Raw genomic sequence first — 14,953 nt, forward strand, 5'->3', positions numbered from 1 at the left:
TCACTTTCAGCGTATTTCCACATTTATTATTGACATGTAGATTTATTTTCTATCAACTCGACACACATTTCAGCAGAGTGTTTCTTCTGTTTATAGAGAAACTTCAAGATATCCTTGAGTACATTGAGCAGCTCAACTCTCCTCAGAGTCCCTGGAGGTGGAGGGTGCACTTCAAATCACACAAGAAACTCCGAGAGCACAGCAGGTTTGACACTAAACCACAACCCTTTACACTTCAGGGAGCTCATGCACGGTTTTTACCAAGTGGTGACACAGAGAGTAGAAACTGGGTGAAATGGTTTTCTTCGTGATTGACTGCACTGTAAGAACTCATCATGACCGACTGTGTTTTGTTTGTTTTCCAGGCTCAAAACGGATGCTTTGACCCTGTTCGAGATTCTCAATGAATATGAGAAGAGACACATCGTTGAGATCCTGTCGTACCACGACTGTGACACTCCATCACGTCAAGCGCCTGACCTCGATTGTCTAGTGGATCTGCAAGCCAGATTCATCAAACAACGGCATCTGATATTTCTGACAGGTGATCTTCAACCTAAAACGTGTGTTTTAAGTAGGGCCTGTGCAAATGAAGGTGATGAAGGGCAAAACATACATAAACACATGCTCAGTATGCACTGTTTTGCACATGTGAGAGTTGGCATTTCAAGGGGACATTGGGACACTAGTGAAGTGAAAGGCTTAGTTTATAGAAGAAATACAGTCAGCACCCAAATGTTATATTACAAATATGGAAGCATTTTGAATTTGTACAGATTGAGAGAGGTGTGCCTATAAATTTAGATCCTGCTGGCACTTTTTCCTTTGTTCCAATTGTGTTATTTAACAGTAAATTCATAAGTGTTTTATATATTTTTTTTTTTATCCCATCCAACAGGCTGCCAGTTTGAGATGTTTCCCCACTACTCAAGCAGTGGCATCATCATTGCCAATGTTGACGATATAAAGTTTATAATAAGCAGTTTAGCTTGTGGAGGAAATGTGGCCAGCTCTCCATCGGCAGAGACTCACACCACTCCTGCTCCAGCATCATGTAAGTGATTCTGTGGTAAAACCATCTGACAGCATCCCAAACTACACGTCTTGCTCTCGCTGTGATTGTTCCCAGTCGATCTGCTGCCACCACCATCCTGAATTATCTTTATTTTGCACCTTTGAAGAGAGGAGAGGCCAGCTGAAGTCAGAGAAATATGTCTAATGTCCATGAAATGTCATGAATCTTGAACTGCTGAGATCAGAATAGAAGTAGACAGAACAAAAAAAGCAGGTTCTCAAACACATATTAATATGATATTAACCAAAGTAAGAGACGAAGCTGAGGAAAGAGGAGACTGTAAAGGCAACTGAAGTTCATGTTGTGCTTTGTAAAGCCTTTTCATCTCGTGTGTGGACTGGCATGGATGAAACGCCTAATAGAAATCATCTGTTTACCTTTAGGTTCAACAGGTCATTTGTGTACATTCACCTCTGAATATAACCATCAGCTGGAACCAGGGTCCAAAATAGATATATAGTGTTTTATTTTTTATACACTTGGCAACCTTCAATTTTGTACAAATATTTTGTATCATTTCATATTTTTTATTTCCTAATAATATTGGGAATAATTACGGTTTTATTTAATTTTATATATATATACGGATCAGGCAATACCACCTTTCACAAAAATGTGAAGACATTTCCTATTCATGGTATTAAATATATACTTCCTAATATATTAATGTTGGTAGTAAATGTTAGAAGTTCGGGTTATAAAAGGCATCTTAGATATATATGTGGTGATAAATGGATGTGAATTTTTAAAAGTTGTATTTTCTTTAGTAGATATTTATTTATTTATAATTTTCAAACTAAATTGTTACAGAATTGTTTTGACATGATATATATGTCTGAATTCTGAATTTTGTTTCCTCTTGCCATGAATATAACCACTGCTGTTGACATGGCATTACATTATAAATAGATACAATTTTCTTAAGTAGATTGGTTGGTGAATTTTTCAGACCTTTAGATCATTTGCTTTGTTTCGAAACAGACTTCAATTATATTACCATTTTTTATTTTTTTATTTTTTTTGGTTCACTTTTCACAAGGCAACAATTCAAAGTGACAAACTGTGTTCGTTAAGTAAAATTGGTGGGATTGCAGCTGTTTTTCTAGGGATTCTACTCATAGCTGAAAAATGACATTCTACATATATATGCTTGATCCTGCTTGATCTGTCCGGTGCTTTTGTCATGGTTAACCAACAGATCCTCCTATCAACCCTACTGACAAAAGGCATATCAGGAACCACACTTCAATGGTTTGAGTCTTACCTATCAGATACTGTAGGTCCTTTAAAGTAACTTGGAGAGGTGAGGTGTCCAAGTCACAACATCTAACTACTGGGGTGCCTCAGGGCTCAGTTCTTGGTCCACTTCTCTTCTCTGTCTACATGGCATCATTAGGTTCTGTCATTCAGAAACATGGCTTTTCATACCACTGCTATGCTGATGACACTCAACTCTACCTCTCATTCCATCCTGATGATCCGACGGGAGCTATTCGCATTTCAGCTTGTCTAACAGACATTTCTTCCTGGATGATGGACCATCACCTTCAACTCAACCTTAAACTGCTTGTGATTCCAGCAAACCCATCGTTTCATCATAATTTCACCATCAAGTTAAACAGCTAGAAGCCTTGGAGTTATGATTGATGATCAGCTGACTTTCTCAGACCACATTGCTAAAACTGTCCGATCCTGCAGATTTGCTTAATTCAACATCAAGAAGATCAAGCCCTTTCTTTGGGAACATGCTGCACAACTCCTTGTTCAAGCTCTTGTTCTGTCCAGGCTGGACTATTGCAATGCTCTCTTGGCAGGTCTTCCAGCCAATTCCATCAAACCTTTACAATTAATGCAGAACGCGGCAGAAAGATTAATTTTTTATGAGCCGAAAAGTATACATGTCACACCTCTGTTTATTAATTTGCACTGGCTTCCAATAGCTGCTCGCATAAAATTCAAGGCATTGATGTTTGCCTACAAAACTACCACTGGCTCTGCACCCATTTACCTAAATGTGTTACTTCAGACTTATGTGCCTCTAGAAGCTTGCGTTCTGCAAGTGAACGTCGCTTGATTGTGCCATCTCAAAGAAACACAGACAGCATTCTTGCGGTACACTAGTTTCAGTGTGTCAGATTGCCGGACTAGCACAAGTGAGTCCAGCGGCCTAGGATCACCTTGTTCAGTCAGTCTCAGATGGATTATTTTGATACAGATATGATCGTATGCCTTAATGCACTGTTGGGGGTAACACAAGTTACATAAGGTATATAATAATGTAAGTAATGCAAGTTGCTGTTTTCCTGTTTATTCACTGACTGCTCTCCTGTCCACAATTTGAGAGAAACTGAGGCAGAGGCTCTTTCTTCAGTCAGATGCTTATCACTTTTGGTGTAAAAGGGCCTTTACAGTTATGGTTTTATTAAAATCTAATAAGCAAGCTCAGTCCAGATGACAAAACGTAACACAAAAGTAATGTAATTCAACGCTTTCTGTAAAAAGTAATGCAATATTCTAATACATCGCATTTTCATGTTCAGAAATACTCAAAATGAGCCAGGTCTGAAAACATCATTCAAATATTTTGCAAACCATCCATTATGCTGCAGTTTCCGTATGAAAGTTACCAGTCAACTGGCCTGTAACTTGTACCTTTTACCAGCCAATAGCCAATTCTTACTTGATTTTGGCCCTTGTCAAGTGTTTGTTTGGACCGTGTGTGTGTGTGTGTCTGTCTGTGTATGTGTTTGTGCACCTACTTAACCATATTTTTGGGACAATGTTGTACCCAAAAGTGAGCAAAGCAGGACAAAATCACAAAAAAAAAACTCAATTTGGAGACGTTTTGATTTGTATAACTGTTATGAAAGTAAAGTGTTTTTAAAATTGTAAAAATTCAGAAAGTTTTCTGTAAGTGTTAGTGGTAGGGGTGGATTTAGGTAAAAAAAATTTTTTACAACTATCGGTGTATAAAAACTAAAGAATTCCATGTAATGTCCCCATTTAGATAGCTAAGTAAACGTGTGTGTGTGTGTGTGTGTGTGTGTGTGTTTGAAGATTCAAATTAGATATTAAGTTTTACAGAATGCAATGCATCTTAAAAACACAATAAAAAAGCTCCTGTTTTAATTTGTAAATACAGAAAGTTTATGTTTGGAACTATAACTTTTTAAGTGCTACGTTTAAAAATCAAAACTGCAATAATCCTTAAAATCAATAAAGCATACTGGAATTGATAAAACCTTTTGTATCTGGTTAGGAAAAAAAACTGTACATATAAAATTCTTCCAATAAATGCATTTTGATAAATTCTAACTTCATCTCTTTATTCTTCATTACATTTTCTGTGTGTATTTCATGGTAAATGAAAATAAATAACAGTAAATGCCAGCAGAACTGATGCCAAGTCTAAGGGCAGTACAATACACATGAATATAGCTCTTTTATAATGAACGTGTTCAACATGAATTCAGATTCATTCTGTGGGGCATTGAGACATTGTTTAATCATAAGACTAAATGTGTGCTATTGTATTAGTTTTGTCCACCAGAATGCAGGCATGTAGCTATATTGTTTGATATTTAACTCCCAATTATTACTCCACTAATCTTTTTTTTTTTAATTGTAAAAAAGATGCATGAAGGCAGCTTGAATAGAGATTATAGACCTATTTCTATGCTCAAAATTCACTTGATCTTACTAATGCTTCACATATGATGTTTTAATGGATGGTTCACCTTTAAATTCTGTCATATAGTTACCCTCATGGTATTTCAAGCTAGTATGATTTTCTGTCTTTGTTTGTTTGCAGCATGTCTTGATAGGAATTGTGGAATTGTTTATGAAGTTAATTTCCACTAATCACCTTTGGTGTACACAGTAATGATTATTCTCTTCAGTGACCCTGTAAGGAAAACAGGATTTGTTTGCTAATGAGTGATGACTTATAGGGATGTATTTGCACAGACATGTATAGAGACAGAGTGCACACCTCATAATCTGAAGACCACACCCCAGGGGGGGAACAATCCAACGCCCTCCATTGACTTTCTATTGCTGCCTCCTTTTCATTTCTGACTTGTAACAAAAACAGTGCAATGCCTAAAAGCTGCTTTGTGACAAGGTGAACAGTAAACAATCTATAGAAACCAAGAACTACGTTTCTATGCGTTATACCATAGAACATTTAAAGTTGCTAAGTCAGAAATTACAAGGAGGCAGCTTCACGCAATAAAAAGTTTTGAATTGCCCCCCCCCCATGTGTGCGTGGCCAAAATGCATGTCTCTATTGTGTTTGAATGATGCTTAAAATACTGCAGATGTAGACAAGGAACTATTCATGAGAGAAACCTTGACAAAAAATTTGGATAAAACAAGTTACCAAATATCACAATTTGGTAACATCTATGAATTGTTTCTGTTCATTTGAAATTGTGATTGTTGATGGCAGTAACCTCTCTCTTGTCTCTGTAGTGAGAGACGATAGCATGTCCTTGGACTCGGACCTGGATTCATCAGATTACAGTGTCCCTGTCACAACCGAGACGAACCGTGTCATTACAGACCAGCACACGTCTGCACTCGGGACTGATCCGTGCCCTCTGGTCTCTGAACCCTCTCTCCAAGACCAAGTGAATGCTATTCCTGTGCTCACAACAAGCGAGACGACAAAGGATTTAGACTTTGTAGCTCTCAGTGAAGCAATTTCTCAGTTCAAGGCTTTCAAGATGCTTTCAAAGTCTGACGCTGGTGAAACTCTACAAACGGCTTTTGGAGTTGATCCTCACCAGAGCTTCCTCAGTCACAATGATCTGTCAGATTCCTATCCTCAGTACTCCTCGGAAAACCACAGTCTGTCAGCTACGCTACCTGAGGCTCCAGTCTCTAGTACGTCAGTCAAAACTGAATCGGCGGCCATCACAACAACTGGGGCTCCACTGAGCTGTTCTTCTGCAGTTGAAGCCAGTCGTGAAGTGGTCCAGTATGGAGAAACAGGCACATCTGCAGCTGCGCCGATCACAGCAGCTGAGGGCACCAGCAATATAATGACGGTTTCAAAAGCTTGGGAGCAAGCAAGCACAAGCTCCACAGACACCTGGTCAGGTTCGACGAATGCAGAGATTGGTCAAACGTCCAATGAAAGTGGAGTTTCAGAGAAGCCTGCAGTGACCGCAGTGGACAATGCTAATTCCTCTGAACCAGCAGTCAAGGACAAATGTGGGAGCAGTGGTTTCCTTCCCAGACCTGGCAGTTCTAGACATGGCTTGGACCATTTTTATCCAGCGCTGCAGGGCAGTGGCCTCCTGCCGGCTCCGCATGCTTCCCTGGCTCTGAGCAGCCCTAGATTCATAACTCACAATGGTGCTATTGGACTCGGACATCCTCTTCTGAACTGCACCGTTTCCAACAACCTAGGAGTTGTGGGACCTCCGGTCTTGAGAGGATTCTTCCCAAATCCTAGCATGCAGATGTCGTGGAACACTTTATTGCAAGGTTTGCCGTCGGGCCTTTGGGGTGCTCACTATGGCATGGATGTGCAGCAGATCCACGGGTCTCCATTCATCCAGACCTGGCCTGGAAATCCTGCCTTCCAGGGGGACGGTCATCGTCCCAGTAGAGGAGGATTTGGTGGCTGGTGAACCGGCAATGTGTAGATAGTTTTCAAACTCATGTTTACAACTCCGTCTCAGTTCAACTTTTGTATAATAGAAAAGAAATGTAAAATTTCTAGGTTTTCACTGAAAGTGAAGAAAAAAAAAAAAGTGATTATTTCATATTTTCCAGAGAACATAATATTTTGATTTTGCTTTTGCATGTTGATTGGACTGATGTTTATTTTCCCAAGGCCTTGGTTTTAATATTATTTTTATAAAGCCAATAATATACATTAAACAACTTTCAAACTAGTCTTTGTAACGGTGTCTTTATTGCTGAGATGTTCGGTTAACAGGACGCTGTGATTCAGAAGTAATGTTGGTCTAATATTGAGCACTGATTTGTTTCACCAGCTTGGAAAAGTATGGTCAATAGTGGACACAAGTTGAGCAACTTTAATTTAAAAGGGTTAAAATACATTTAATTCACATGTAGGGAAAACTATAAAAATTCAAATTCAAGCCATAAAATCTAGTCATTCATATGTCACATTCAAGATTTCCAGTACAAAATGTGTTACACATCTACTATAAGTCTTTGATAAGAGTGTCTAACAGATACTTCTCTTAAACGGATTCGTTTAATTCAGATGTCAGACAGCAACATCTCGGTTTATAGCTCCATTGTCCACATCTTACAGTATAAAGTGCTGGACCAGGTTTGGATTACACTGTATCCTGCTGAATTTCATTTGTTGCAGTCAGGAAGCTCATCACCAATAACTGATCAAAAGTACACACAAAAGACAGGAAACGGGTAATGTTTCAAAGCATGTTCATAGTCCACATCTTGGTATAGAGCGTTACCTGTCTCGAATCAGACAGACCCTTCAGGATGGCCTGCTGCTGTTCAGTGCTTTTAGGAGGATATGGCACGGCCTGGGCTGCGTTTCTCAAAAGCATCGTAAGATAAGTTGATCGTAGAGAGAGACCACTGGTGGCAATGGGTCTATGGTCTACTATGGTTTTGGGAACCGCAGCCCAGGTTAGTGTTATTCAGACCCTTTGCTATGACACATCTCTGAGGGATTTCTAGACCGACAGAAGTCCACCTGTGGCTGATTCAGTAGATTAAACATGATTTGGAACAGCCCACACCTGTCTATATAAGGTCTAACTGCTGAACATGAACATACCAGAGCAAAAACCAAGCCATGAGATCAAAGAAACTGACTCGAAGCTCAGACACGGCTGTGTCAAGACATAGATGTGGAGAAACCTACAAGAATTACTTGCATTTTTAATGGAAGAAGTCTGGAAGAACCAGCAGTCTATCTACAGCTGACTGCACTCAAACTGAGTGAGCGAGACCCTGATGGTGGCTCTGGTTGAGTGCAGGAGATCCTGTGTGGATCTGAAAGACCAGCATCACTGTGACACTCCACTGTTCTGGAACCGATGGCAGCGCAAGACACATGAAAACGAAAAACCTCAAACCTACAATTTTTTCAGATGGTAAGAAACAAGTTTTTTTTTTTTTTTTTTCAAGATATCACCCATCTTGTTTTTGATGTCATGATGAGGTGTAGATATGCACTGTCTTCAATTATATACCAAGACTCCAGTGAGATGTCCGAGAGCTATTACAATTCACTGCAATTGTGTGTTGCATATAATTCCAATTCTCTGAAAAACCTGCATAATCTACTGCATGCCTTCTGTCCTCTCTTTCAAAGTTTATCATTGTTTTTAAGCAAGTAAAAAACCTTTTAGTATAATTGTACAAACATCCCCATTTATTGGAGGGAAACCAAGAACTTAAAAAAGCAAAAATAATTGTTTTGAGAAACATTTATCAGAAAATTAAGATACATCAGTCAAAAAAAAACAAAAAAAAAACACCTCCCCTTTCAGCACTGAAGGCTGATGCTTCTTGGAGTTGATTTTCACTCTGAACTGAAAAGAGAAGTGACATCAACACGCTGAAATGCATTTATCAGCACTTACACTACATGCATTAATAAGGATGGGTATTGCAACGAATCTAACAATGGTTCTGGTTCCAATTACATGAATTATTTTAGTTCTTGACAAGTCTTGGCTACTAAACGAAAACAAACTTTATTTGTAGCATGTTTTTATTTTTTATAAATGGTTCCCAGCCCTGTGTAATTACTGCTGAATACTCTGACTGGTGAAGAGAGGCTGCACCTGTAGTTGTGCAGATGTCCCGAGTCTCTGTGCTGGAGGTTTATGCTTAAGTGTGTTTGCTCGTGGCAGCAGTGTCAGACGCCGGGACGAATGCTTTACTGGGTCTCTGTGTGTTCCACTCTGGCCTTGTTTTGAGTCTGTGGTTCCTGTAGGTCTGTGCATAAGGGTCTGCTCTGACTTCTTTCGGAGTAGGGGACACATGCTGTCTGATGTGGCTCTTTTCAGATGCTTCTACCTCCCCTTGATGGGATTTTCTTGTCACTTGGAGTGTTTGTAGGAGCTGTGCATGTATCTTATGGTCTCATTCACAGGCGGAGGACTGATCTCTGCAAAATAAGACAATAAGATATTAAGCCAATGCTCAGACTTTTATTTTTTTTTTTATATCATTTTTTTATGGGTAAATTAAAATGGTAATTTAGTCATCCTCATTACAAATTTCCACACAACAGTTCAAACTGACACATCCACAAAGAAAAACTCCCAGAAAAGTTTGAGAAACAGATAAAAATCACATTTAACTGACGTATCGATGCATGTTTAACGTCAATCTAACACCAGCTTATATGTGAGAAATCAGCAAGATCTGAGAGCTTTGGCTGAGATTTTGAGTGAATATACTAAATGTATTGTTTTAATTGCAGCATCTCTCACTGAAGGCTTCTACAGATTGAATATGGTGCATCTCATGGACTACTTTAACTGTTCTAGTACACTTATTTTTATTTAAGAACTTGAAAGCCATTTTCAGTGATTGTCTATGGAAATGTATGAAATTAAATTCATTAAGAATGAGTAAATTATAACAATCTTAATTTCTGGACAACACAAACCTGTCTGAATAGCCGTGTCTGTTCTTGGAGATGCTGTGGTTCTCTGATGTAACAGGTAAATCTTCACCACTAGGGGCTAAAAGACTACTTAAATATATATTTTTCATTGTAATGTACTGAAAAGGAATTTAACTTACATTAACCATTTAACAGGTTTTTATCATAGAATTTTTACAGTTTGTTCACCGTTATGATCCATCACATTTATGAGCATTTATTTTTTTGTGCTATGGTTCGATCTGATCTGTTAACCAGGGTTTAATGTATATAAAGAGGTGTGTGACAAGAATCTCTCAGCTAACTGACCCGGATCTCTGGTTTCCCTGAGCAGTGTCAACACTGTACCCTATTCAAACCACAGGAAGAAGAGTGGTGTGCCAATGCCGTGGCCTTTCATTAATGATTCGTCCCTCTGTCTGCATTTGCCCAAACAGTTATACAGTCTTAATTATAAAAAATAAATAAATACAAAATATGTATGTGGAATTGTTTATTAGATGTTTGTTTGTAATATAGATTTTGGTAACACTTTACAATTGTATAGAAACTTTACACAGTTTTTAATGGTGTCCTTGTTACAGATGTTGCGTGTTCTTCCTATAGTAAAAAGTAATTGTTGTAGAGTCAGACTTGTAACCTGAAGGTTCCTGGTTCGAGTCTCAGGTCCAGCAGGGATTGTAGGTGAGGGCAGTGACTGTACACCGCTCTCTCCAGCCTCAATACTAGGACTGAGGTGAGACCCTTGAGCATGAACCGAACTGCTCCAGGGGTGCCACAGCAATATGGCTGCCCACTGCTGGCTGTGTGAACACAGTGTGTGTGTGCTCGGATGGGTTAAATGCAGAGTACAAATTCACACCATACTTTTACACTCGTAACTTGACTTGAGTCCTCCTTTTCAGATGAACAGGTTTTGTATTTCATTTGGAAACCAAGGTCCTAGAGTCTGGAGGAAGGGTGGAGAAGCTCATAGCCCAAGTTGCTTGAAGTCCAGTGTTAAGTTTGAACAGTCTGTGATGATTTGGGGTGCAATATCATCTGCGGTGTTGGACAATTGTGTTTTTTGAAAACCAAAGTCACTGGACCTGTTTACCAAGAAATTTTGGAGCACTTTATGCTTCCTTCTGCCGACCAGCTTTTTTAAGAAGCTGATTTCATTTTCCAGCACGATTTGGCACCTGCCCACACCGCACCAAAAGCACCAAAAGTTGGTAAAATGACCGTGGTGTTGGTGTGCTTGACTGTCCAGCAAACTCACCAGACCTGAACCCCAGAGAGAATCTATGAGCTATTGTCAAGAAGAAGATGAGAAACAAGAGAACAAACAATGAGATGAGCTGAAGGCCACTGTCAAAGAAACCTGGGCTTCCACACCACCTCAGCAGTGCCACAAACTGATCACCTACATACCACGCTGAACTGAGGCAGTAATTAAAGCAAAAGGAGCCCCGACCAAGTATTGTACAGTAAATGAACATGCTTTCCAGAAGGCCAACAATTCACTAAAAATGTATTGCTCTTGTGAAGTATTCTAATTTGTTGAGAGAGTGAATTGGTGGGTTTTTGTTAAAAGGATCATCAAAATTAAAAGAACCAAAGACCTAAAGTACTTCAGTCTGTGTGCATTTAATTTATTTAATACACAAGTTTCACAAATTAAGTTGAATTAATGAAATAAATGAACTTTTCTAATTTGCACTGTATATAAGCAATGTTATAAGAGATGCACCTGTATATAAGCAATGTTCATAAAACACAAACGCAAAAAAATGGCCAGACTACCTACTTCCACTGAGACTCTGAAGTGTGCATACATCAAAACTGACATTAAATGAAGTGATGGAGTTCATGTTCTTACCATATTTAGCCAGCACAAGCTTAGGCTTGTCATTCTCCAGCTCACACAACAGGGCATCACTGCAAAACAAACCAACAGACCTGAGCAGAAACACACTAACATTATATCAAGTAGCCTACTATGTTAAAACCATGGTATTTTTAAATACTATGACTACTAAAGTCATATACTACGGTTTTAATAGTAGTGCCAATGTGTAAACTATCATATAACACAACTGTTTCGTATCTAAATGTATAAAATAAACTGCTTAGAGTGAATGTTTCAGATTAATCTACACGCATATCATAAAATACTGCATCCTTTAATCATCCGGATTTAATATCCACTAAAGCAGCACAAAACTGGGTGACAATAATGTGACAAACTTCTACATAACGTGAAGAGAGAAGCATACTAGTTTAAAAAAACAGTGTGAGGTCAGTTAAGATCACTCACCCCAAATTCATCATTTTAAAGCCTCTAATATTTTGATGCTTGTGTTTTCCATAGACAGTAAAACGTGTGTTTTCTGCTGAAACGCGTGTCCGTTGCCACTCGCGACCAGTAAGCTCTCTTCTGATTGGTTGAGGAGGAGTGTCTTCATCTACAGCCCAGCAGCACAGCAGCAAACATCACGAAGCGCTTTAGCGCCTCTTCAGGTGGAGAGCGGAAGCGCCACTTTTCATTTAAAAGGGAAGAGTATGAAATCAATTTGAAATTAAAAAATATAACGGTGTAGTTATAAAAGGAAACGAATATCAATGGTATTAGTTAACGCACTCAAACAGTAAAAATGTATGTTATTAATTTAAATAAATAATTCATTTTATTTAATGTTATTTAGTCATGTCATTTAAGTTTTCCCCCTGAATGCGTATTTGCATATGCATTTGGATTCATTTTTGTTTGTATGCAGCTGAGATTCAAATATTTTTGACGTGTAGACTGAAAAAAAGGTGTATTTACTTTGAAACAAGTTTTCACTCAGAAACAGCTAGTAGCCTTAATAAAAATAATTACAAAGAAACAGCAAGTAACATAATGGATTTTTAATTTATTTGTATTTATTTATTTTTGAGAGAGAATGCTTTTGAAGAAGATAAAGCTAAACGTGTTGTTTTTGTTGTTGTAAAACACACTCCTCAAATAATCTTAATTTACAACCTTAAAAAATAATGTAACATTTTACAATTATATAAAACATACACAACTGAAAACATTACAATGAGACAGATGTTAATAATAATTAATTTATTTAAAGTTTTAATAAATTCAGCAAAAAAGAAATACCATAAATTGTAGCACCCATTGCATTCAATTAATTCAAAATTTTTACAATCTACACTCTTGGTAAATGATACAAACAATCAGTGACAGTGACAGTGACATGACATTCAGCCAAGTATGGTGACCCATACTCAGAATTTGTGCTCTGCATTTAACCCATCCGAAATGCACACACACAGAGCAGTGAACACACACACACACACTGTGAGCACACACCCGGAGCAGTGGGCAGCCATTTACGCTGCGGCGCCCGGGGAGCAGTTGGGGGTTCGATGCCTTGCTCAAGGGCACCTAAGTCGTGGTATTGAAGGTGGAGAGAGAGCTGTTCATGCACTACCGCCACCTACAATTCCATCCGGCCCGAGACTCAAACTCACAACCCTTCGATTGGGAGTCCGACGCTCTAACCATTAGGCCACGACTTCCCCGATCTTGCTATCTACGATCTTGCTAAATGAGAAAAACAATATAAACTCTGCAGGCAGAATTCTAAAACATGACATAAGTATGAGCATATACCCAAAACAATGCCTCCAGAACAGAATCAGAACTGGATAATAAAAATGAAAGAAAGTCATTTTATTCAAGAACCTTGTTTTGCCGTGTGTTGTGCAGGGGCGCTTTCAGTCAGCAGGGGGCAGTATTACACACTGCTGCAGCTGGAGTCACTCTCTGTCAGTTTGTTCTACTGTTTCCATCTCTCAGGCGCATACACACAGTTTGTGTGTTTTAGCTAGATTAACGCGCTAGCTTGTCGGATATATTCATTAGTTAGTGTTTATTAAAAGACATTGCACTTTTTTAATGAGCTTTATTATAAAATAAACATAACTGAAAAAAGACAGGCCAGGTTAGATCAGAGTGCATTGGATATCATATAAATTCTCTATTAGTGACAGATACAGCATGGTTTGATAAAGTAAAAGACTGTAAAGCAGCGAATATATATTTTTTATAATTGTATTCGCTAGATTAAGTGCTTTATTTTCTCAGGATCAGCCATCAGTGCTGCACGGACAAGATTAGATCATTACGGCTTATATCTGACCCTTTATTTATTACTTAAATTTACAACTGAATAAGCCAGAGAATGTGTTCCAGGCTCCTTATGTTTATTATTATTTGAATCTGACCATATTTTTTAACGCAAGTTTGTGAGATCTGTTTGTGTGATTAGCATCCGCTTTAGCATCCACACACTAGACGAGTAAAAGATGTTTAGCAGATAAAACTAGCTAAATAGTAATTGAAATCTTAGCAATATTACCAGGCTTTTATTTACTGTTTTGAAGTACAGCGTGTCTGTGGACAGAGTCGTTTAATCGTATTAAATCTGTTCTGCTGATCAGATCTGAAGACATTAGCCTGCGAGCTAACACGAAGGACATCAGGAGGATCTCACAACAAAACATTGACTTATTTATTTACTCATTTGTTAATAACGAAATATATTAGATCGTCATGAAAGAAGGGAGAGGCATCTAAATAAGAAGTCTTTCCGTGAGGAGGAATTAACATCAGGTATGTACATACAATGACCCCATGTTCATTTCCTATAATGTCTGTTTTTACACGTTTAATAATTCATGTTTTTGATTTAGAAGTGGATAAATGAGTTATGTAGAGATGCATTGACTTATTAAAACATGTATGATGATGTTATTACATGATTAATTTTGGTGAAGGAAGGTCACTGGTGTAGTAACATGCTGGTTTTGAGGTTATGTTTGGACATATATTTATTTTATTTGATTATATGTCATCCTTATGTCTGTAATAGATATAGCATATGAGCACTGGATCATTACGTAAGTCTCACATTGGAGAAGAAACGTGACTTCATCTCTGCATGTAAAGTTGCGTGGATGTTTATCTGTGCGTCAGGGTTGTTTTGATGTGTGTCTCTTATTGTTTTTAATGTTTTCACATATGCATGAGCTGGAATTTCCCTGATGATCGTTTTAACCGTCAGCACAATTCATTGCCTTAATTAATGGTAGCTATTACCTTGGAGATGCTTGTTTTTATTTGTTTATATTTTATAATTGCTTTAGTTTTGCAGTCTTTGAAGGACATTTCAGTGTGAGGCTGGATGTTAGATTGGGGATTTATT

General features: G+C 38.2%; 2 protein-coding genes across 2 annotated transcripts in view; both read left to right on the forward strand.

Annotated features, from left to right (window-relative positions):
• Window positions 1–6,981, forward strand: part of LOC113065224 (protein TASOR-like) — a 40,108-nt gene extending 33,127 nt beyond the window's left edge. The window contains exons 20-23 of the mRNA XM_026236493.1: window positions 97–205; window positions 366–544; window positions 899–1,054; window positions 5,549–6,981. Of these exons, the coding sequence (XP_026092278.1) occupies window positions 97–205; window positions 366–544; window positions 899–1,054; window positions 5,549–6,714 (1,610 nt within the window). The 3' untranslated portion in view covers window positions 6,715–6,981. The remainder of the gene's footprint in view (window positions 1–96; window positions 206–365; window positions 545–898; window positions 1,055–5,548) is intronic.
• Window positions 6,982–13,512: 6,531 nt separating this feature from the next.
• Window positions 13,513–14,953, forward strand: part of LOC113065226 (inositol hexakisphosphate kinase 1-like) — a 77,299-nt gene continuing 75,858 nt past the window's right edge. Inside the window, exon 1 of the mRNA XM_026236494.1 lies at window positions 13,513–14,361. The gene's annotated coding sequence lies outside the window, so the exon portion shown is untranslated. The remainder of the gene's footprint in view (window positions 14,362–14,953) is intronic.

The sequence above is a fragment of the Carassius auratus genome, chromosome 47 (genome assembly GCF_003368295.1).
Source record: "Carassius auratus strain Wakin chromosome 47, ASM336829v1, whole genome shotgun sequence".
NCBI classification, from domain to species: Eukaryota; Metazoa; Chordata; class Actinopteri; order Cypriniformes; family Cyprinidae; genus Carassius; species Carassius auratus.